At 55.5% G+C, this 22,055-nt stretch overlaps 3 protein-coding genes across 5 annotated transcripts in view; 1 reads left to right on the top strand and 2 right to left on the bottom strand.

The window, feature by feature from the left end:
* The first annotated feature begins 949 nt into the window (after positions 1-949).
* SPATA2 (spermatogenesis associated 2) lies at positions 950-11,703 on the top strand. 2 transcript variants are annotated; one of them, XM_004687470.2, is made up of 3 exons: positions 950-1,075; positions 6,811-7,252; positions 8,362-11,703. In XM_004687470.2, the coding sequence occupies exons 2-3, from the start codon at positions 6,917-6,919 to the stop codon at positions 9,589-9,591; spliced, it is 1,566 nt and encodes a 521-aa protein (XP_004687527.1). In that variant the 5' UTR covers positions 950-1,075; positions 6,811-6,916; the 3' UTR covers positions 9,592-11,703. The 2 variants fall into 2 exon arrangements, with proteins under 2 accessions (XP_004687527.1, XP_012583758.1); XM_012728304.1 differs by lacking the exon at positions 950-1,075 and adding an exon at positions 6,683-6,708.
* A 3,114-nt stretch (positions 11,704-14,817) lies between these two features.
* Positions 14,818-15,396, bottom strand: LOC101627039 (interferon lambda-1-like). The gene has a single exon (XM_004687048.1). It carries the CDS (start codon positions 15,394-15,396, stop codon positions 14,818-14,820), a length of 579 nt encoding a protein of 192 aa, XP_004687105.1.
* Positions 15,397-19,002: 3,606 nt separating this feature from the next.
* SLC9A8 (solute carrier family 9, subfamily A (NHE8, cation proton antiporter 8), member 8) overlaps positions 19,003-22,055 on the bottom strand; it is a 53,290-nt gene continuing 50,237 nt past the window's right edge. For both annotated transcript variants that reach the window (XM_004687469.2, XM_012728332.1), the window contains one exon: positions 19,003-21,862. In XM_004687469.2, the coding sequence (XP_004687526.1) occupies positions 21,755-21,862 (108 nt within the window). In that variant the 3' untranslated portion in view covers positions 19,003-21,754. The remainder of the gene's footprint in view (positions 21,863-22,055) is intronic.

Below are 22,055 nucleotides of genomic sequence, written 5' to 3'. Positions count from 1 at the left end.
TGAATGTGGTGTGTGAAGTATAGACAAATCCATGAGCAGATATGCTCAGCCATCAAGGTTGATGCCAGGTAAACTATGCAGGTTCTGTAGTTACCTGGTGAAAAGCTACAGAGCAAGAAGGCAAACTTTTGGCTTAGTTTTCCCCAACTCTGGCTTCCATTTAGGGAAGCTGAGGGCAGAGAAAGGTCATTTCCTTTGACTTAACCAGATTTGAAATAGAAGATGTATTTATGTCTTTACCATATACCAACTACTATAATAAGCAGTCTCCATTGAGTGATTCGTCCCAGGAAGTGGAACTATAATTATTCCATTTTCAGGTGGGAAAGGTAAGGCTCGGAGAGATTAATTAACTTGTCCAAGGTCATAGAGCTAATAAGTACCAAGTGCAACCTGGGAAACACCCGCTCTTAACCCCAGGCTTAACATCCACTACAAGTTCAAGGTTCCTTTCAGTTTCGCATGATCCTGGGCATCTCATTTGCCGCCTTTGGGCCTCGATATTTCCGTCTGTAAAATGGGGGTAAGGGACCCAATTGTCATCTCCCGCTCAGGCGCAGTCGCGAGCACAGTTCAACATTTATCTCCGCGAGCGAGGGGCAAGTCCCTGAAGCGGAGGCTGGGGGTCGCCGGATCCAAGCTCGCAGGCACTCATCTCCACCGGTTCCCATGACAACCCAGCCAGCTGCTACCCTGGGGCCGATGCGTGCGTCACTTCCGGCCCGTTTATTTCCGGGTCCCAGTGTCAGCAGCTGTAGCGGCCCTTCAGAGCCCAAGGAGGGATGCCCAGGGAAATCGGCTCACCTTTCTGCCTGGGGTTTCTCACTCCGTCGCCCGCAGGCCTCTGCCTCCCTTCGGCCCAGCACGCAGCCGTGGCCCGGCCTCCCTTTGGACCCACCCCCGAGAGACGTCACTTCCTGGCCGAGTGTTTCCGGGTCGCCACTGGCTTCGGGTACTGGTCTCGGTCCCCCGCTGCCGGGCCGAGCGCGGAGAGCCCTGCCGGGCCGGGCTCCGGCGGCGGCCGCGGCTCCTTCCTGCCTCTCTCGGCCGGGGCGTCCTGGGCGGCAGTGCCGAGGTGAGTGCAGGGTGGCCGGACGGAAACGGCCCGCGGGACTTCCCCGGGCGGAGGGGGCGCCCGACTCCACTGGGCTCGGCGGGTCCGGGAGCGGCCGACGGGTGGACCCGCCTTTTCGATGTCTGGGGACCCAGCTTGCCTTCAGGACCCCGACTTCCCCGGCAGCTGGCTTACTGACTCCTGGGGCCGGCCCTGGGTGGCTGAGGGCAGCTCAGGAGGAACACCCCCTCGGACGATTAGCCAGGCGGGAGGCTACCGCGATTCCGCCGGAGGCAGTTGCGCGCGGGGTCCGCAGCGCAGACGCTGGTGGTAGTCCTGGGTTTGTCTAGCTTTGTGACCTTGGCCAAGTCCCTTGTTCATCGCTGGAGCCGGAGCTGCTGCTCTGTTAAAAAGGAGCGAGTCCGCCTCCTAGGGCCACAGTGCGGATGAGGTGAGAGGATGTGTGCGGAGCGCGGTCTCTGGCATCCAGCAGCGTCCAGTAAATGATAGCTGCTGCTAATTCATTCACAAGCCCTTTTGGGGAGGGCCCGAGTTTGAGACGGGGGTGTTTTTCACAACTGGTGTGGCCCTCAAAGGCGGTAGGAATTACGAAACTGGGATTTGCAGCCTCCGGCCTCTGTCCTCTTCAGGGAGGGGAAACTACGCCCTTCAGAGCCCCTCTGAGACTGGCAGCTGCTACGGGGGAGACTGGCTTTCAGCACTGCTGAGATGGCTTTCAGAGGTTTGGAGCGGTCGTTCTCCGAATTTCTCTGGAATCTGGTGTGGGTGCAGGGATTCTCTGGTCTTTTACAGCCATTGGAAGGTGCCTGGGATGCGTCTCAGGAGCCTCCAACTCGGAATGAATGCAGAGGAATGGGGTGCGGAGGTGGAGGGGGTTGAAATAGTCCCCTCTTGCCGGTTCTGGAGGCTTAGGCAACTCTGAGCAGATTGAAGGTAGATCAGAGATCTGCAAACCCATGGACTAGGGCAAAGCGGAGACCAAAATAGCTTTTGCCTGTGCATAGTGGGAGAGCCTTCAGATGCTGCTCCAGGAACATTTCTGCTTGAATGGGCCAGCTGAGGGAAAGCCAGAATCATTTCGATTTTAAACAGATACAGCTTTTCTTTGAGAGGTTGAAGACATAGTAATTAAAGTCACCGCCTCCTTGACTGCCATGTTTCAGTCTCAACATTGATTTGCTGTTCAAAGGGGGCCCAGATTGTGGGTGTAGGAGGTGCTGACCAGGACTGTTGGTTCTGGGCACTCGCCTGGCTCTGTTCACTGTGCCGTTTTTTTTTTTTTTTCTGCCAGACTGGCACATCTTGGTGTTCCAGTCTGTGCGTTGCTTGGAGAAATTAATGGCTTCTATCACTGCGCTGTCTTGATCTCCTGTAACCACGCTGTTTTTGCAGAGAGCGTGTTTTTTTGTTGTTCTTGCAGAGTGCTGAGAATAAATTGTTGGCTCTGTGCTCAGAAGAGACACCAGCTCTGACCAGCTACAATGCAGCCTGTATTCTCAGAAAATGTATTCCGCAGGGATGATGTCAGCTGCTTCACCACTGGCCACTGTCTGGCCAGCCTCTTCCTGTGGCCCTGGAGTTTACATCATAAAGAGATTTGTGGCTCTTTCCAGCCTCATTTTGTGTGGGAAGATGGGAGTTTTGCTGCTACAGGAATTGTTGGAACTCGACTTTGCCTTCCTTGCCATGGGGCGTTCTTAGTTGAGTCCTTTCAAGTCGAGCTGTCCAGATGTGGCAGGACAGCTTCATGTCGGCGCAGTGTGGTGCAGAGCTGAAGTCAGGGTTCGGCATCAGGCCTCGGTTCTGATCCCAGGTCCTTGTTCCCCTAGCCTTCTGACGTAGTGCAAGCTGCTTGGCCTTTCTGAATCTGTTTGCCTTCTTTAACCTTGGGGCTGTTGTGTGACTTTCACTGCTTTTCATCTAGCACTTAACAGAGGGTCCCCCTGGACTACTCCCTTGGGGAATGGCACACATAAGTGGGTGTGATGAATGCACAGGTCTCAGGGCCTGTCAGCCTGGGTTCAAATCCCAGCTCTCCCCCCTTCAGTTTTGGCAGGTTGTTTATGACTGGGCCGTGGTTTCCTCACAGCGGTGTTGTGAAGATGAAACAGGATGATGCAGTTCGGGTGGAAAGTCCAGGGCTTTGCACAGGGCAGAGTCTCAGTGCTGGTTTCCTTCTCGCATATGGTCCTTCCTTATCTTTAGCGTTCATTTCTTTCACCTGCCTAGGTTAGCTCGAGGGTCTTTTCAGGTGGGTTTCTCACCTTGACTTCAGGGTTTTGAACACGCGCTGGCTGCTTGGATCCCTCTTCCTTGTTTATATTTGCAGCAACAATCAAGGGTGCTCTGTGGCGTGATTACAGAGCAGCCGATGCTGAGCCTGAGGGTGGCTGACTGGGGGAAAAATTAGCCTCTGTGGCTCTAGGATTACTTCCTGGGAGAGAATTACAGCACTTTCGGAGGCTTCATATTCCTCTGTTTAAATGGGTCTCAGATGTGCCAGAAAAACATTCCCTGGGGCCAGAGGCAGCATGGAAGCTTCCCTTAGATTAATAAAACACAGTAAATGCATATGGCCTTTTATTAGCCAGGACAGCAGGGCACGTCTTCCAGGTTGCAACACATTTTTTTTTTATTTAAAGGGAACGCATGTGGGTATTTTGATATTAAACAATAAGCTCTTTCAATGAGAATTGAGGGCAGGCCAGGCCATGTCTTCCTACTGCTGCCCTACTCATCCTATACCCCCTACTGTACCCAGCTCAGGGCCTGGCACAGGTCAGTGCTGCAGAAATGTTTGTTGAACACAGACACAAGGTGGTGGGAGAACATAGCGTCAAGTCAGAGGCCACCTTCCGCAGGCCCTTAGCAGCTGCTCTCAGCACGACGTGTCCTGGCGCCTGCTCCCCTCTCCTGATCCCCCGTGTGCTCGGGGGAGCTGATTGGGCAGCTGAAGGGCTGGCATTATGAGTGCTTGCAGTCTTTGCACCCGTCATCGCAGGGTTTGTTTTTTTTTTTTTTTTAGTAAGATTTATTGTGTATGCAAGATCTGGGGTACAGGCCAGAGGTGCGAGGGGTGAGAGGATTCACCAAAGGCAGAGTAGGGAGCAGAACAGGCAGATGGACTGAAATCCACTGCTGAGGGGAGCAGCGGGAGACTGGAGAGGTCTGCTGCACCCTGTGGGTCGCTCCCTGGCCGGGGGTTGAACTCAAGTTTGCAGTGGCTGTGGGTGTGGCATAGTGCTGCGCTTTAACCTGTTGTGCCACCAGGAAGGGTCCTCGTGTGTTTTTATCATACACGTGTATTAGGCATCCTGGTGAACAAAACTGAACAAAAAAAAAGCACTTTTGTGGTACTTATGAGGTAACTGGGAAGACAGAGTGAGGAAGCTAGTAAATAAGTGAAGGTGATCATTTCAGATGTTGATCTAGGGTAATGTGTTAGTGAGGGACTAGATGAGTGTTACTGAGCGGGGACTGTGGGAGGACCTCTGGGGATGACTGCGGCCCTGAGGCTCAACAGTAAGATGAGTCAGCTGTGGGAAGAAGCAGAGGAAGAACGCGGAGCAACTGGTGCAAAGGTCCTGCGCTTGACGTGTTGGAGGAATTTCAAGGCATGTCCATGTGGGTGGAAGTGAGAGGGAAGGGGAGACTCCCGGGAGAAGTGAGCAGGCATCTGACCATCGTAAGCTTTCTACCTTGGTTGGCATGTTGAGTTTTTTTTTTTAAAGATTTATGTATGCACACAAGAACTGGGGTACAGGCCAAAGATGCGAGGGGTGGGCTACTGCGAGGCTTCACCAGAAACATAGTGGGGAGCAGAACAGGCAGATTGATGAAGTACACTGCTGAGGGGAGCAGCAGGGAGACAGAAGAGGTCTGCCGCGCCATGTGGGTCAACCCCCGGCTGGGGATCAGGCTTGTGACAGCTTCATAGTGCTGTGCTTTAACCTGTTGCGCCACCAGGGAGGGCCCACGTTGAGTTTTATCCTCGGTGGACCTGGCCTTGTGGGCTTCTGAGGCATTTTTGTTCTGAGGCAGTAGACTATCTGGGCAGAGCAGTGGGAGAAGATGGCTTTCCTATCTTTGGCTCTCTGGCCCATCTTACCCCACGGTTAAGATCCCCAGTCTCCTGTGAGGCCAGGTGAGTAACTGGTGCTGCAGATGACTTTGACTGAAGCCAGACTCACAGGCCCTGGGAACCTGTAGCTGAGCCCAGATCTGCTAAAGGACTCCCCAGATCAGCTCTCCCGCCACGGCTGCTCTCTCGGTCCCTCACCATCTCCCACAGGCCCTGGGACCCTCCTTCACCCAGAGAATAGACATTTATGACGTTCCCCTGCACTGGGTGCTGGGTTGAGTTTACCTTACTGGGTTAGGTTGCGAACTCTGCTCCTGGGGCCAGGAAAGGCAGCGGGCGAGGGTGGGAGCCCACATCCACCACCCGGCAGAGCTGTTTGCCTGCTCTCAGTGTACCTTCTGGAGAATGCTTGGCACCTTGGGGGGGTGCTGCCCCTTCAGACACTAGGGATAGCTCAGGTGTATTGAGGGCTGGCTTGGGCCCAGCACACTGCCAAGAACTGTAGGTGCAGGTTGCATGTAATCCATCTCTTCTCTGGCCTTTGTGACTGTTACATCCCCCCACCCGCCTTTTTTAGCAGAGAAAACTGAGGCTTGGAGAGGTGGCCTGGCAGCCGGACTTTGGCATCTGCCTTCGCAACCCGGTGCCGTTGCCACCCTGGGCCTGGCAGCCTCCTGCAGTGGGTCCAGATGGGTTCCCAGCACTGTGGCGCCAAGAACACTGCTGGGGCCATGCGCATCCCTGCACGCGCCAGGCAGACAGCATGAGTGGGTCGATCCTGTGTCCCTGCCGGTAGGGGCGACAGCATGCGGAAGGACGGGCCGCGGGCCGCGGGCGTAGGAAAGCCTCTGTCGGTGCTGCAGCAGAGCGACACTCTAAAATCGCAGACATGATCGAGTCACTCTCCTCCTCGCGTTCAGCTCTCCAGTAACTTCTTGTGGCTCTTTGGATAAATGTGAAATTCTTGGGAACTGGGGTCCTGCATATACCCCTTAGATTGGCCTCCTACTCTCCTCCATTCTCAGCACTTCAGCCACACCAGCTCACTTTCTGTTGGCATGCTAAGCTCTGTCCTGCCGCAGGAAAGCAGGGCGTGGTGGTTAAGGGCGTGGACTCTGGAGCCACACGGCCAGGGCCCTGATCTCAGCCCTGCCTCTTGATAGTTCAGTAACTTTGGCCATGTTTCTGAAAGTCCGGGCCTCAGTGTTCGTATCTGTAAGCTGGGCAGACCTGTCTCCTGGGGTTGTTTAAGTGGTGGCCCGTGTGAGGCCTTGGCATGTAGAAAGTGCTGATGTTACTAGTGCAGGGCCTTCCCCCACGACATCCTGCCATCTCGCTGCGTCTTTGCCTGGCGGACTCCTCCTTCTTAGGGTCTAACCTTCCCTGCCTGTGGATGCTTTTTAACAATGCTGTCATTCTGTAAGAGATGAGGCGCCCAGTCATGTAATCTGTGAGCTCAGCGAAGTCAGGGATCTCCTCTGTGTTGTCCACCACAACCTTGCACATGGTGTGTGTTCAGTGAATGCGTTGAACACAGAGCAGAAAGCAAACGGTATGTAGCTGAGACAAGTTGTGGCTTTTGTGTTGCCTCAGCAGCCACAAGCTGGTGCGTGGAGCGGTCTGAGGAATGACGTACTCGTTCTTCTCCTTCCAGAGCACTCCGCCGGTCCAGGAGGGCTGCATGTCAGGGCTTCTAGCCATGTCCCTGCCTCTGACCCAGAAGCCATGGAGGAGATAAGGTAGCCCCCATCCTGGCCTGGATGGGGAAGCCCAGTTCAATGGATACAAAATACAAGGATGACTTATTTCGGAAGTACGTGCAGTTCCATGAGGGCCAAGTGGACGCCACCCCTAGCACGCAGCGGCCGGGCAGCGATGAGTACCTGCGGGCAGCCGCCTCGACCCTGCTCAGCCTGCACAAAGTGGATCCCTTTTATCGATTCCGGCTCATCCAGTTCTATGAGGTGGTGGAGAGCTCCCTTCGCGCACTGCGCTCCTCCAGCCTCCACGCGCTGCACGGCGCCTTCAGCACGCTGGAGACCGTGGGCATCAACCTCTTCCTGTACCCGTGGAAGAAGGAGTTCAGAAGCATCAAGGTAAGGTGCAGGGACGGGCCCTCCGCACTGGCCTCCCCTCTCCCTTCTCCCCCTGCAGTCGGTTTGTGTGTGCCGGCTTGCCCGTGGGCTACCCTGGGCGCCCTGCTTTGAGATGACCACCACATTTACTGCCAGGCTCCCCACCTTTCCTGTCTGTCTACTGTTGTCTCCTAGCTGGGTCTCTGCCCTGGGAGCTCACACCTCAGGTTGGGGGCTCGGAGAGAGGTGGCGTCCTGGTTTTGGAGCGCTGTGACGCGCAGGGCCCGTGACTTGCCTCTGTGCATTTATTCTAAGTGGCTGCAACACTAGGCAGTCCCAGGGCCAGGTTTACACTCACAGGGGTGGGGCAGGAGAGCAGTTCGGAGGCTGCCACAGATGTCTGGACTGTTAAGTCACTTTGGACTAAGTGGTAGCGAGAGGACGAAAGAGGGTGTCCGGGAGGAAAGTCAGAGTGAGAATGGTGGCGGTGACGCCTAGGGAGCTAGCGTCAAGCCTGGTGTCCAGGCCGCAGCAGAAGTGCTAGTGGGGAACACTGGCCCTTCTCGCCCTTAGCTGCTGGCGGTTGGTTCTAGACTTCCACTCTGGACTCGGGTGCCACGCCCTGTCAGAGTTGCGCTGACACCGTAGCGCAGCCTGGAGTACGGCTAGCATATGTCTGACAGACAATGTACAGAATTAAAAACTCGATTGCTTGAAACAATGCTAACCATCGTCTGTGCCTTCAGCAAGTTGTAATTTTGTGGGGGGGTATAAAACCCCCAGAATCTGGAGGTGCAGCAGAACTGGTGGCTGTATTCACGTTGCCCACTGGGATTCTGCTCTGCTCCCATCCCCTCTTCACCTGTGCTCGCCCTCCCGCCGCCACACAGCAGAGCCGCATCCAGGCAGCAGCGGTGCGGATTCCTGCCCTGAGGAAAGCAGTGGTGGGAGCCTCACCCCAGCCGCCGCACACTCGCTGGCTGGAGCCTAGGGAGGGGCTGTTGCGAGCGCGCCCTCCCGCCCCTCCCTGCACGCTGGCTTCAGACTCGAGTGTCTTTGCTTTGATGCTGCCTCCACGCGTGTCTGAGAGAAACCCCACCTCTCTTTCTACCCCCGCTTGCTTCTCCTAGACCTACACGGGCCCTTTCGTTTATTACGTCAAGTCCACGTTGCTGGAAGAGGACATCCGAGCCATCCTGAACTACATGGGCTATGTGCCCGAGTTGGGGACAGCGTACAAGCTCACAGAGCTCGTGGAGACGCTGCAGGTCAAGATGGTCTCCTTTGAGCTCTTTCTGGCCAAGGTGGAGTGCGAGCAGATGCTGGAAATCCACTCACAAGTCAAGGACAAGGGCTACTCTGAGCTGGATGTGGTGAGCGAGCGCAAGAGCAGCGCTGAGGACGTGCGTGGCTGCTCAGACGCCCTGCGGCGGCGCGCCGAGGGCCGGGAACACCTCACGGCCTCCATGGCGCGGGTGGCACTCCAGAAGTCGGCCAGTGAGCGGGCGGCCAAGGACTACTACAAGCCCCGCGTGACCAAACCGTCTAGGTCAGTGGACGCCTATGACAGCTACTGGGAGAGCCGGAAACCTCCCCTGAAGGCCTCGCTGAGCTTGCGGAAGGAGCCGGTGGCAGTGGACCTGGGTGACGACCTGAAGGACGAGATCATCCGCCCGTCCCCTTCGCTGCTGGCCATGTCCAGCTCCCCACACGGCAGCCCGGATGATCTTCCCTCCCCGTCCCCCAGCAACGGCCAGGGCCTGCTGCGCGGCACGTACTTCTCGGCTCAGGACGACGTGGATCTGTACACAGACTCGGAACCCAGGGCCACATACCGGAGGCAGGACGCCCTGCGGCCGGAGGTGTGGCTGGTCAGAAACGATGCCCACCCCCTCTACCACAAGCGCTCACCCCCCGCCAAAGAGTCGGCCCCGTGCAAGTGCCAAAACTGCAGCCTGCCCAGCAGCGCCTCGCTCTGCCAGCGCTGCGAGAGCCTGCTCACCGGTCCCCCGGCCTCCAAGCCGGGCGCCTTCCCCGGCAAGGCCCCTGCCCACGACAGCCTGGCCCAGGGCTCCTCTCCACGAGACAAGTATGCGGGCCAGACTCCGGGCCTCGACCGGCTGCCGCACCTCCACTCGAAATCCAGGCCCTCCTCCTCCACGGCCACCTCCCGCTGTGGCTTCTGTAACCGCCCAGGCGCCGCCAACACCTGCACACAGTGCTCTAAAGTCTCCTGCGACACCTGCCTCAGCGCCTACCATTACGACCCCTGCTGCAAAAAGAGTGAGCTGCACAAGTTCATGCCCAACCACCAGCTGAACTACAAGTCCACCCAGTTCTCCCATCTCGTGTACAGATAGACTTGACCTTGCACCTCCCTGCTACAAGGGCTACACCACTGACCTTTCCAGTTTCGTGGGGAAGAAGTGTGATGCGTTGATCTCAGAAGCAGAGGCCTGCCCTTGGCCCTGTGGGGGAGGGGGAGGGTGGGGACGGGGCCTGGCTGTACCCTGTTGGGAGTTCACTTAGCAGTTCAGATCTTTCAGCTGGTGACTGCTTTGTCACCTGACGAGGGAGAGGGTGGCACTTCACTTCAGATTAATTTTTGCTAATTACTCCACTCCCTGTTCTGGATTTCCTTTGTTTGTTTTGTTTTGTTTATTAAGATTTCTATCTCCGTGACTTGTCACGGCTACCCCCACTCCTACCACAGAGCCAACTTGGACTGGGAAGGGCCTCCAGGTCCTGTCCAGACGCCCACCTGGAGCGGCGAGCTAGAGGCCTGTTGGCTTGTGAAATGAGCCCTCCTGCCACACCCGGCCTCTTCCAGGGGCTCAGCCCTTCATCGCCGCCCCCTTCCCAGATGCCAGCGTCCCCGACCTGGACGCCCTGCATCCTGACTTCCCCACCGCTTGGGGTTCCCGAGGTGAAGCGAGATCAGTGTGAGCCAAGTGGTGTCCTGTGGCACCACGGCTCATTTTGGCCCATGGGGTCGTGGCCTCGGCTTCAGCTCCCTGAAGGGTGCACCTTCCACGCAGGCCCGACTTCCCCAGTCTGTTTGCACATGCCCCTTTACTGTACTGTAAATAGATATTTTTGAGATTTATTTTTAAATAAATACCCACTTGCCATGTGTTTCAAAGTGGTTAAGAGGTTAATTATGTAGCTATTTATAAAATGTCCTGGGTTCATTAGTCTTCCAGAGGGGGAGTCTCATGCCCTTCCGCTGGTGCCTCGCTCGCCACAGCCCCAGGCTGGAGCAGTGTGGGGCCGAGGAGGCAGAGCCGACGCCCTCGAGCTGGTGAGAGCCGCCCTCTCTCCCGTGGGAACCTCTATACACCTACCTCCAGTGCGCACTTTGGGGGTCGGTGGGGCCCTGCATCCAGGCCCCTGTGGACGGTGGAGCCTGGCACCGCTGAGTCGGGAGCCTTGCCCTGTGGAGCTCCAGCCTGGCGTCTGGAGGGGCCTGGCGCTCGAAACTGCCAGAGTCTCGTTTGCGAAAGAGCACCTTTTGGGATTCCCCCGGCCCACCCCTCCATCTCAGTCCTCTTCTCGTCACCTGCTTCCAGGACTCCCTGCAACTTCTGCGATCTTTTTTGCACTAAAAGTGGGCTGGAGCCGGCGTGCCCCGACCCGGCAGACCCTTGGGATCCTCGCTGAGCCTCAGTGCTTCCAAGCCAGCTGGCCCCTACACGCTGCATGTGGATGACTGACCCTGGAGTTTCCTTTTGGGGTGTAGAGCAGGAGTTTGAAAATAAAACCGCTTTCTTGTGAATTACTATATTTTAGCCATAAGTATTTGTGACGTGCAGAGTGTCGAAGGGATTTACATGCAGTGGGTTTCTGGAGGCGTTCAGCTCTTGCGCAGATTTAAATCTGGCTGAACCCTGAGGCCACTGTGAATTTGCTGATGTTCTTCCAACTCAGTTGAGTGATTTTAAGGTTTTCCAGATCTTCTACTGCTCTTTTTATATATCTGGTAGAACTATGTAGATAGTCACTGTGTAAATGAGACTGAATTTCACCCAGCTTTCCTAAGACCAGCTTATTCTCGGGCATTCATCTGTAATGTTCTTCCTCTTCACGTTCCAGAAGTGTCGATGCCTGTCCCACTCCTGAGAGCTCTAGTTTTCTAGTTTTCCGTTTCTAGATCGCTCTAGCATTACAGTAACCAATCTTTTAACTAACCATGATGCCACGTAACTTTATCAGCGAACAAAGCAGGCCCGGCCAGGTCAGCTGGGGGAGAATGTGCACTGTGCGTATCACGCAGGACACCGTATCCCGGACTGGACTAGGAAGTGCTATGGCGCTCGTCGCGGTGTGTATCTCACTGTATGAGATTGCTGTGATTGATCGTTCAGTATATGCTAATTTAAAAATGCACATGTTTTGCATTTGATTTATACGAAGAGTTGAAATGTTGAGAGATGATTTAAAAATAATAAAGTGTCTTCCATTGTTAAATGAACTGTTTCTGGGCTTTATGTTGACTCTTCCCGCTGCGTTGGAGTTTGGGCTGCCTGGACGGCAGCGGGGGTGGTGGTGTGGGGCCTGTTGGAGCTGATTTGCGTTCTCTAGTGACAGAACGCAACATTTTCTCTTCCATAGGGCTGACAAAAATAGCGCCTGAGTGCCTCTGCGGGCCAGGTGCTCTGGGTGCTGAGACTTACAGAGAGCAGTCGGGTTTCCCAAGGGAGACTGTGCGCTCCGGAGGGATGATGGGGGCAGCTGACAGGTGGTCAGGGGAGTTGTAGGCACCGCCTCTGCGCTCGCACTGGTGCTCTCATCGTTGACAAGTGCTTCATCAAGTGTCACCAGAAGGCAAAATCAGCATACTGGGTGCTTTTGTGCCTAAAGGTTTGCTTTGGTGAGACGTTCTTGTTGTGAATTGAGTTCTCTCTTTTTTAAAGATTTACTTATGATACAAGAACTCGGGTGTAGACCGAGGTGCAGGGGGCCCAGAGAGAGTGGGGAACAGAACAGGTGCATCTTCTAAAGTCCACTGCTGAGGGAGCAGGGGCAGGTCAGGAGAGGCCTGCTGATGGTGCTGTGTCTTTAATCCCTGCGCCACCAGGGAGGCCAATTGAGTACTCTTTTTTTTTTAATGTAAACGATCTTTTTTTTTAATTTTATTTCAGTGTATTTTACATTTTTACTTTTTTTTTTTAAGATTTATTTATGCATACAGAACTGGGGTACAGGCCAGAGGTTTGGGGGTGAGAGGATTCATCAGAGACACTGGGGAGCAGAACAGGAAGATGGACAAAGTACAGCAGAGGTCTGCCGTGCCACATGGGTCACCTCCGGCACCAAGGATCAAACTCGCACGGAAGCAGCTGAGCTAGCTTCGCAGTGCTGCGTCCTAAACCATTACGCCACCAGGGAGGGCTGAGTTCTCCTTTTTAAGAGAAGTTTCTACACAGTGTGGCCACAGCAGGAGTCCTGGAAGGGAATCCCTTCTTCAGTCTTCAGCAGATGGCCAGTGGGTTGCAGTCCATTCAGATTCGCTTTTGGTGGTTTGGTTTGCATGTGTGTTTTTTATATTTCTTAAATACATGGTGATAAACATTTTTGTTAGAATAAGAATTTCTACTTTTGTTGGAGTTTATCACGGTGCAAAAATTTTAAATATCCTTAGGGCTTTGGTTATTGATTTATATTTGACTTTTAAACATAATACTGGGGAAACTAAATTACATTTAGTATTTTAAATTGTAATTGACAGTTGTAATTTTTTCAGACGTATTTGTGACCTAAAAAAGCAAACAAACAAAAACCACACATTGAAGGACATCATGAAAATTAACTCCACTTTCAACTTTTCCCTCCTGCGAGGAGGGAGTAATGCCTCAAGGCGGAAGTCAGCTCAGTGCCAGCTTGTCTCAGAAAGTAGGCGGCGGGCTCAGAGCCTTCCGCAGCAGAGTTCCCAGTTACTTCTATTTAAGGCAGGCCATACCTCCTTCCATTTACAGCAGTCCTAAGAATCACTTTAAAAATCAGTTTAAGGTGTTTTTATAAGGAGCTGACTTAAAGGAAGAGGGCCAAGTCTTAAGGGTGGTGGGAGAACAGTTGTGGGTCCTGGTTTTAGGCCTGCGCCTGTGAGCTGACCACGGCGGGCGTGGTCTCCAGGAGGTGACCCAGCTGCCAGGGAAGAGAGCCAACAGATTCTGCATTTCAAGCACTGGCTGGCCAAATGGGCAGGCCTCGGGCCAGACCAGGGCCCAGGTGTTGCGATTGTTTCCAGTGCTGGTGCAGGAAACGGCAGGGCCTTCCGGATGCCTGGAGCAGCAGCTTCCTAGAGGGCAACACCTGGCCTGGGAGAGCCCAGGAAGCCAGCGGCTCCTTCCACATCCGAAGCTGAGCCAAGACCATGGAGCAGGCGGCCTGATTTGTGGATGTGACTGACAAGCATGTTCCAACCTCAGCAGGCCGGCACCTGAGCTCTGCCACCAGCCCTGATGCGTCTTGGGGATGAGCGCAGTGGCAGACTCTGCCAGCCGTACCCCAGCCTGCGGGTCCTGCTGCTGCATGCCCTTCCTAGAGGCCCTGATTTGGACCATCCATTTTCCGGGCCACTCAGAGAAATACCTTTCCCACCTCCATGCAGCCAGCACACTCACAGCACTGTGTGCCCCTTGGAGGGAAAAGCTTTGCCTCAGGTGGCTTCTCAGGCATGTCCTTCAAAGGAAGGAGTTGTCCTTCTTCCCACCCTGACCCTCCCTCCTGGCTGTGCTGGCCGGGAACCGGCGACCAGGTGAACTCAAAGGCGCTGGCCGGAAGGGGCTGAGCGAGCCCCTGATGCTCAGGGCGCTGCCACCATGGCCAGCCTGCCCCTCCCTCAGCTCCAGCGAGGAGTTAGCCATTTGCCTACGCTATTCCTTTTCCAATTGTGTCTTTAAAAACTCTGTCATTGACAGAAAAGTGGGTCTGGTGAGCCTCCTGAGTGCTGGACGCAGCTTCAGTTCACGGTCCCAGCTTGTGGTCAGCTCGGTTTCCCCCTGCCTCTCCATCCCCTGCCCCGCCTAAATTCTTTTGAAGCAAATTGCGAGCATCGATTTCACTTTTGGCTATTCCAGTGTATACATCTAAAGACAAGGACTTTGAAAACATGACACCATTTTTATTGCAATTCCTAGTACATTTTTATTACAGTTCCTTAGCAGCAAATATTTCACTGCTCTCCATCCAGTTGCTTTAGAAACCCGTCCTTTGAGAAGTTTGCATCAGGGCCTAAATGTAATCTCTGAAGATCTTCAACCCACTTTCACTCTCCAGGCCCATCTTAGACGTCTTTTTTTCCTTGACGTGAATTTATCGAAGACTTGTCTACACATTGTCCTTAAGAATTTGCCAGTCTGAATCTGTCAAATGCGTCCCTGCTGCTGTCCAGCATGTTCTTCTCTCTGGAGACTGGGGGTCGTCTCTTCCCCCAATTCCTTATTGGTTATTTGCACATATTATATAAAGGTAGAAAATTAAACATTTCTGATAGGTGTAATAAATAAGGGGTGAGAAGAAAGCACTTAAAACAGGGGTGAGGCTTGGTGCATAGATAGAGTCGAAGGCCCAGATGGGCCGAGTTCTCACACCCGCAGGTGTCCACTGGTAACATATTTCAGGTCCTGTGTGAGGAGGCGGAAGAGGTTGTACATGACAGAGGTTTCCAGGCAGCTCTGGGACTCCTTCTTCCAGGCCTCCTGGAGCCGGTGCAGCCAGTGCTGGAGGCGGCCCTGGGGCCTGGGGCTTGCTGTGGGTGGAGCCGGGACACAAGCCTGGAGCTCAGTGTGGATGCGATGCAAGGTGTGAAGAGGCCGGTCCAGGACGGCCCCCAGGGATGTGTTGGTCAGGGCCCCCAGGACTTTCAGCGTCAGGTCCAGCTCGGCCTCCAGGGCCACAGGGCGCTCCCACACCTGCAGGTGCCTCAGGGCCCTGGTCTTGGGGAAGGGGTGAGAGGCGCAGCTCCGGTTCTTGGTGGACAGCGATTCTTCCAAGGCGTTCCTGGCCTTCCTGAAGGCATCCAGCTCCCTCGGCGACAGAGATTGGAACCTGCTCATGCGGCAGTTCCTCCTGTTTGTGATGGGCTTGGAGGTGGGGACAGGGCCTGCGCTGGCCAAAGCTGCCACCATCACCACCACGGTCAGCCAGGTGCAAGTCAGAGCCATGGTCAGTTCTCAGCTGCTCCTCAGCTGCATGGCTCTTTTTAGCTGGGCTCCCTGGGCAGCCCCGCTGATGTTTGTAAACTGAAAAGGCAATGGGGAATGGCCACCTTGAGAAGGCAGAAATGGGCGGGCCAATCACCAAGCCAAGTGAGTAGACAGGTGTGGGTGGGGCTATGTGAACCTGGAGCTGCTCAGAGAAGGAAACTGAAATTCCGTTGCAGGAGAGAGCCTTGTATCTGAGAAGTCCCTCAGCCTGAAGAATCCCCAGTGATGACTCCCTGGGAAAACCTCCAGCTAGCTGGCTTTGGGGAGTCCCTGACCGAGCTAGTGGAGGGAGAGGAAAGCAGCTCGAGGACTAGGAAACCAGTTGGAGGACTAGGAGAGGAGCCCGGAAGTAGGAGAGGAGACTGGGTGTGGGAGAGGAGCCCGGGAGTGGGAGAGGAGCCCGGGAGTGGGAGAGGAGCCCAGGAGTAGGAGAGGAGCCCGGGAGTAGGAGAGGAGCCCGGGAGTAGGAGAGGAGCCCGGGACTGGGAGAGGAGCCCGGGACTGGGAGAGGAGCCCGGGACTGGGAGAGGAGCCTGAGGACTCCCCTAGCGAGGCAGGGACTTTGTGGGAGAAGGTGAGAAACTTCCCCATGGTGGTGGGATATGTCAGCACACGTGATAGAATTGTGCAGAAGCCTGTGCGCACACACACGCACACAAATGCACACTCGGGTGCACCCAGAGTGAAATCTAGGCAGGGTTGGTGGGTTGTATCAGTGGCAGTTTCCTGGTTGTGACACTGCTCTCTAGTGGCACCAGATGTCACCCTGGGGAAACAGCACCATGCTACGTGGGATTTTTTTGATTTCCTGTGAATTTGTGACTCTATTTTGAAAAGGCCAAAGCAAACTCATATTATTTGATTGCTAGTGGTATAGAGGGGAAGTGCTCAGTTCTCCTTTTGCTTTTACTTGAAATAATGAATCGACGCTTTAGGGTCTGCCAACAGTGGCTGTTTTTAAGTGTCATGAACTCATCGATGTCAGTGTATTTTAAGTATTCCTGCCCCTTGCATTACTGTTGTTATCGATACTCAAATTTCTCTCTGTGGCTTCCTCAAGCTGCCTCCGAAGCCCTCCTGACACGGCCCTGGAACTTTTATTCGGCATGACGAGGGGCTGCAGCCTCACCTTGTGTTTTCTGCCCAGGCCCTGGAGCCAGGTGTTTCTCGAGTCCTGGCTTTTTTACTGCAGAGTGATTGTTTTAGGTCTTACCAGAGAGTAGAGCCAGGAACAGATTTACATTCAGAAAATAATCACAAGGTCACACACTTTACATTCAGGACCGTAGCATTTGTGATTGACTTCACTCTGTCCTCCCTCCACTCCCCACCAGGCTAACTAAGAATTCTGGTTCTCAAGGGAGGCCACTACCAATTCTGATTTTGATTTTGATTTCATCACTCAGCACTAAACCTAATCTTGATGCGTAAGTTGGGGTTGGGTGTTGGGGCCTGGGGCAGCTGGCTCAGTGTCCCCCCCACCCCCATAGTGGGGGAGTGGAAGACAGAGGCGCATTTGCAAGTTGGCACAGATGTTGAACTCCTGGATCCCTGCTGCCGTGTTAGGAAAAGATACAGGGGAGGCCAGGTGTGGGCGGCACAGTTTAAAGGCAAGCCCTCTCTTCGCCCACTCCCTGGAGGGCGCTTGGTGTCAACCTTCCAGCCTTGCTTTACACTTATCTGCATCCTGAGGACCCTTGTTTACCTCTTCCACTGTCTTTCCAGCTCGCTTCCCGGCTCCCTCAGTTACCGTTGATGCATTCGCTTCAGGGTCATCACTGCTCCCGAGGTGACTGTGCTGTGGCTTATGCGTTCTCCTAACGAGGAACATCCGGTTGCTTCTCATGCTTTGCTATTAGCACCATCCCCGTGGGTGTCTGCCACACACAAGTAAGGGCAGGGGTGGGCAAATGCCCAGGTAGTGACAATTTCTGGCTTTGTGGGCCAAGAGATGAAAATAAAGGTATATGGGTACTTATCATGAGAGAAAACAAATTTCCCAATTTGTTTTTTATTAAACAAAATCTGAAACTTTATGGATGCTGGAATTTGAATTTCATGTCATGAAACATTATTCTTTTTCCTCAGCCATTGAGACCATAAAAAGTCTCATCCCTCTGGTAGTACAAAATTAGGAGGCAGGCTGGGCTGAGCCCGAGGCAGCCTGCCCACTCCTGCTGTCCAGGGCTTAGGCCCTGGATGGGCTGCTGGGGTGAAGGGTCATGGGTGTCTCTGACTTGGACAGAGCTAGAAGCTCTGCAGAGTGGCTTTTCCATTTGGAGTTTCATCAGAGCACTCGAGACTGGTTCCCTGGTGCTCTTTATACCAGATCAGCTCTCTATCATGCACTGTCTTCTGGTTCTGGTTTCACTTAGATCCACATTTTGAAACGTGACAATATTCGTGTGTTTTTTTACTATTGGATAAATGATCCTCATAAAAGAAATGGAAAACGTGTATGATCAAGATTTTTTAAGTGATTCACAATCTTTCCACACAGAACTGAAGTTGAAGTTTGGCATGTCCTTGCAGATTTTTCCTATGCAGACACACACACCGTAGTTTAACTTTTAGAGGCTCACACTGCATACGTTGTTTTGAAGTCTGCTTTTCTCGCCTCATGAAGCTGTGTCAGTATTTTTGTTTTGCCTGACAAAATCTAGGCAGAAGTGGCACAGTTAGAACATTATTGTCTCACGTGGTAGCGCGAAGGAGGACAGGCCCTTGGTCTGTCAGTGTCACTAAGAACTCTCAGGCCTCCGGCCTCTGCTCTGCCTCAGCGTGGAGCGGATGGCCTCCCTGGCTGCAGCGGGCCCAGGCTCACATCCTGACAGGAGGGAAGGCAAAGATTGCCATCAAAGGTGGCAAAAGGGAGCCAAAGAGGGCCACGTGGGCCTCATATCAAGCCCTTGCCCCCACTTGGATTGGCAGCCCTGGTATGGGTAGTCTGGGTGTCATCCCCCCAGCGCCTTCCTTTGGCTGAGGGGGAGGGACTGGGGTAAAAGCGTTTTTTTTTTTTAACTAAGGTGCGGTTCTTGCCTTGGGCCAGAAGGCCCATGCCAGGGTCAGGTGGGCCCGGCCTGGTTGAGTTACTCCATGTTTCTGTTTGCACCTGGTACTTGGAGCAACGCTGGAGGCCTCTGGAAGTGGTGGGGGCAGGCCTGCTCAAGACTCCACAGGCGAGGCCACTGCCTTCCTCCAGGGGGTGTGGAGGAGCCCCAAGCTCAGGCGTCGTGTCTGGGCAGGTCAGCAGGTGCCTGCTTCCACACAGGCAAGGGCCTACCAGGGGCGGCTGTGTACCCCAGGAGGGCCCTGGGAAGATGGGTCCCTAGCACCTGGAGAAAGCAGGCTGGAGGCTGGGCCTGGCCTGAGCCGGCCTCCCAGCCTCCCGTGCTCCTCACTGAGGGCGCAGACACAAGTCAGTCCTCACTCCTGCCCACTGGCCACTGCTTCTCTGACAAGCTGTTGCTGCTGGCCTGGAGGGGCGGGGAGGTGGTGACCCAGAGCCGAGTCCAGGGCTGTGGCCACACATTCGCAAAGTTCCTGAACACAAACGAGGCCTGATCAGAGTCGGGAGCATTCACTTTTATTTCTAGAGCCATATCCTGAAACAGCGCCGTTACCACTCTCCCCGAAATCTGCAGAGTCCAGCGAGGTGAAGCAGGGCCCAGGCTCAGCAGCCCCCTCCCAGCACGGCCCCGTCTTCCCGGCCAAAGCCCCATCAAAAGAGCAGCCAGTCATTTCTCAGGAGCCAGCACCTGGCAAGCCCCCGCCACTCCACTTGTGGGGGCAAAGGGATGTGCTGGGCCTTCCCAAAGGCCCTTCAGACAAACATACGAAAGCAGCACGGAGACAAAAGGCCTCCGGGTCTCAACCCGAAGCCAGGGCGCAGGCGGCCTCGGCCGGTGCTGTGCAGGAGAGCAAGCGCCAGGAAGGCGGCCCTCCCACGTGACTGACAGGCTGTGGTGCCCGTCCCACGGGGCTGGCCCCCCATCCACACGCAACCTCAGGGGTCCAGCCAGGGCCGCAGCAGCAGCTGAGCGCCCCACGCACCTCAGGCAGCTGTGCAGAGCAGCGGAGCCCAACCCACAGGTGAGGGGGGCTGAGTGTGTTTGCCCTCTGGGTTATGTCGGGGGATAGGTGGGTGGGAAGGGGGCTTGCAGGGGAGGGGAGGGTGCCGATGGGGTGAGCCAGCAGAAACCAGAAAGCCAGCCTCCTTTGTCACATGGCCAGTGACAAGGAAATTCCCTGGACTTCTAACCCCATTTGTGTGAGAAATGGCAGAAGCCTAAAAGGAAGGGGTCTGGCTGCTTGCTTCGAAGCCTTGATTCTGACAGAGGCGTTTTCACTGAGACAACACTGCCTGGGCCTTCGGAGACCGGGGTCTGTGGGACAACTTGAGCTTCAGGCTGTTGTGTCAGGCACCTTTGGGTTTGATTTCCCACCTGCCAGCCAGTAGATACGCGTCTCTCCCGCATTCTGGAGGGGTGGGGGAAGGACCAGGGACCTTTGCTCCTTTTGTGCACTTAATATTGTGACCAAGACACCAAGTCGTGCCTGGACCGTTGATGGCCGTGATTTGGCTGAGGAGAAGCAGGCCCACACGCTCCCCCACCTTCCCGCTCCCCCTCAGCAGAGCGGGATCCGGGCTCTGGCCACCCTGCCAGAGTGTGGGGCCTCAGCCTCTGCCCCCGCACCCAGGTGGAGACAGAGCTTCCCTCTTTGCTCTCTTGTCCACTAAAAGGAAGTAGGAGATGGCAGGGACCAGAATTACCCACTGCATTACTCCTCCGTGGGGCCTTAGGCGGAGGAATACGACTCTGTTGGCGCAAATGGTGGCGTTAAGGTGGGGGTGGCACACAGGACAGCAACTTCATTGTAGCTGTATCAAGCACAAACTTACTCACGCATAAAAAGGAACCTGTGTGCTTCCTGCTGACTGGCCTTAGGGTGACTCTGCCAGGGAGGTAGTGTGCGGGCCGGGCCTGGCACCCGTTCCAGGGGGTTCCACAGCCCACTGCCGAGGCAGAGAGGATGGAACCGGCCTGCTACCCGCCTGGGGTCTGTGCTGCCTGCACGGCCCGCTGTGCCCCCACGAGAACCCAGGGCTCGCATGTGATGAGTGAGATCACCTGGAGGCTGAGGAGGGCGCCCAGAGGCTCCTGCTGGAGCCTGAGCCAGCAGCTGTGGGTGAGCAAAGGCCCGCAGGCAGGAGGCCTGTCAAGGGGCAGGGAGGAGCAAAACTCAGGAACTCCATTTCACCTGCACATGATTGGCAGCTCCCCACCTTGGGAGGGCCCCAGGACAGGCCGCAGGAGGGAGGGGGGAGCACTGCTGCTCGGGCCCCAGCCAGGACCTTGGCATGGGGGGCAGATGGCACCGGGACAGTAAAGAATGGGAGAGGGAAAGAAGAAATGCTGACTTGCAGTGAGGGTAAGTGGAGGGCAGACATCTTGGGGTGCAGGAACAGGGGCACTGGACAAACAAGAGCTAGGCCCCAGGCGGGGCTCTCCAGTGTGAAAGTGCGTGTGAACTGCAGGCCCAGACGCCCTGCACCGCTGGCTTTTCCCTCTAGAGGGCGCTCTGACCCCACGGAATGGGCTCAATCACGCTAAAGAAACCCAGGGGTGCAGCTTCCAATGGGCTCCGGAGCCGCCTGCCGGCACCAGTGTAAACATTCACAGCCCTGCCAGGGGAGGCGGGTCTGTTGTGCGGCCACAGCCAGCGAGGTACCTTGGGTGTAACCATGAAAAAGCTGCCTCCATTTTTCTTTCCCGAGGGCGCATAAGCAACATCACAAAGGGGAATGAGGTTATCACGACTTCTGGGCCTGCCACTTAGGCCGGATTGGCTGTGCAGCTGAGGGCCGGGAGGTCGGCCCCTGGGGCAGCTCCCCCAGTGGTGCGGCTGGCACAGGCACCCCTCGGGCAGCCCCAGCGGCTCCTGGGGCGGTGGTGAAGGCAGTGGATGGGAATGGTGGGGACACAGCCAGCGCGCCCCAAGCACCCCAGCCAGCGCGCCTGGCAGAACCGCTCCTCTCTGGCATCTTGGGTGGAGACCGCTCAGTCCGGCTGCAGAAGCAGAAAGGCACGTTCACCTGACAGGTGACAGCCATCTGCAGGCCGAGAAGCAACTGGGCGCAGAGACCTGGCTCCGGGAAGACTGGGGCTATGACACGCTTCAGAAGCCAGCTGGCTCCCAAGGCCTGGAAAGTTCTGGGTTAAAGTTCTCGGCCGCTACTTCTCTCCCCTCCTCCCACCTCGGAGAGGCTGCCAGATGTCCGTCCTCACTGTCCGCTGCCCGCAGCACCCGGTGGTCACAGCAGCTCCTGCTCGTCGTCCTCGGAGCCAGAGGGGCCCTGGCGCACCTCCTCGTACCACTTGTTGGTGAGGGTTTTCATTTGGATGCGCCCGTGGTGGAGGTCCTGGGGCAGGAGACACAGCAAGCCTTGTCAGGGGGCAGGGTCCGGCGAGGAAGGAGAGAGCTGTCTGGTCCCTTGCGGGGAGACAGGAGGCAGGCTGGCAGGCCACAGAGGACCACAGTGTGAACTGACTGACTTGAGCCGGCCCTTGGCTTTGTGGGGGAACAGACGGGGTCACTCAGACACAGGAGCAGGA

This window comes from Condylura cristata, unplaced genomic scaffold (assembly GCF_000260355.1).
Source record: "Condylura cristata isolate star-nosed mole 26May11 unplaced genomic scaffold, ConCri1.0 scaffold00022, whole genome shotgun sequence".
In the NCBI taxonomy this organism is placed as follows: Eukaryota; Metazoa; Chordata; class Mammalia; order Eulipotyphla; family Talpidae; genus Condylura; species Condylura cristata.
Note: the sequence above shows the minus strand (reverse complement) of the source record. Positions and strands in the feature narration are given on the sequence as shown.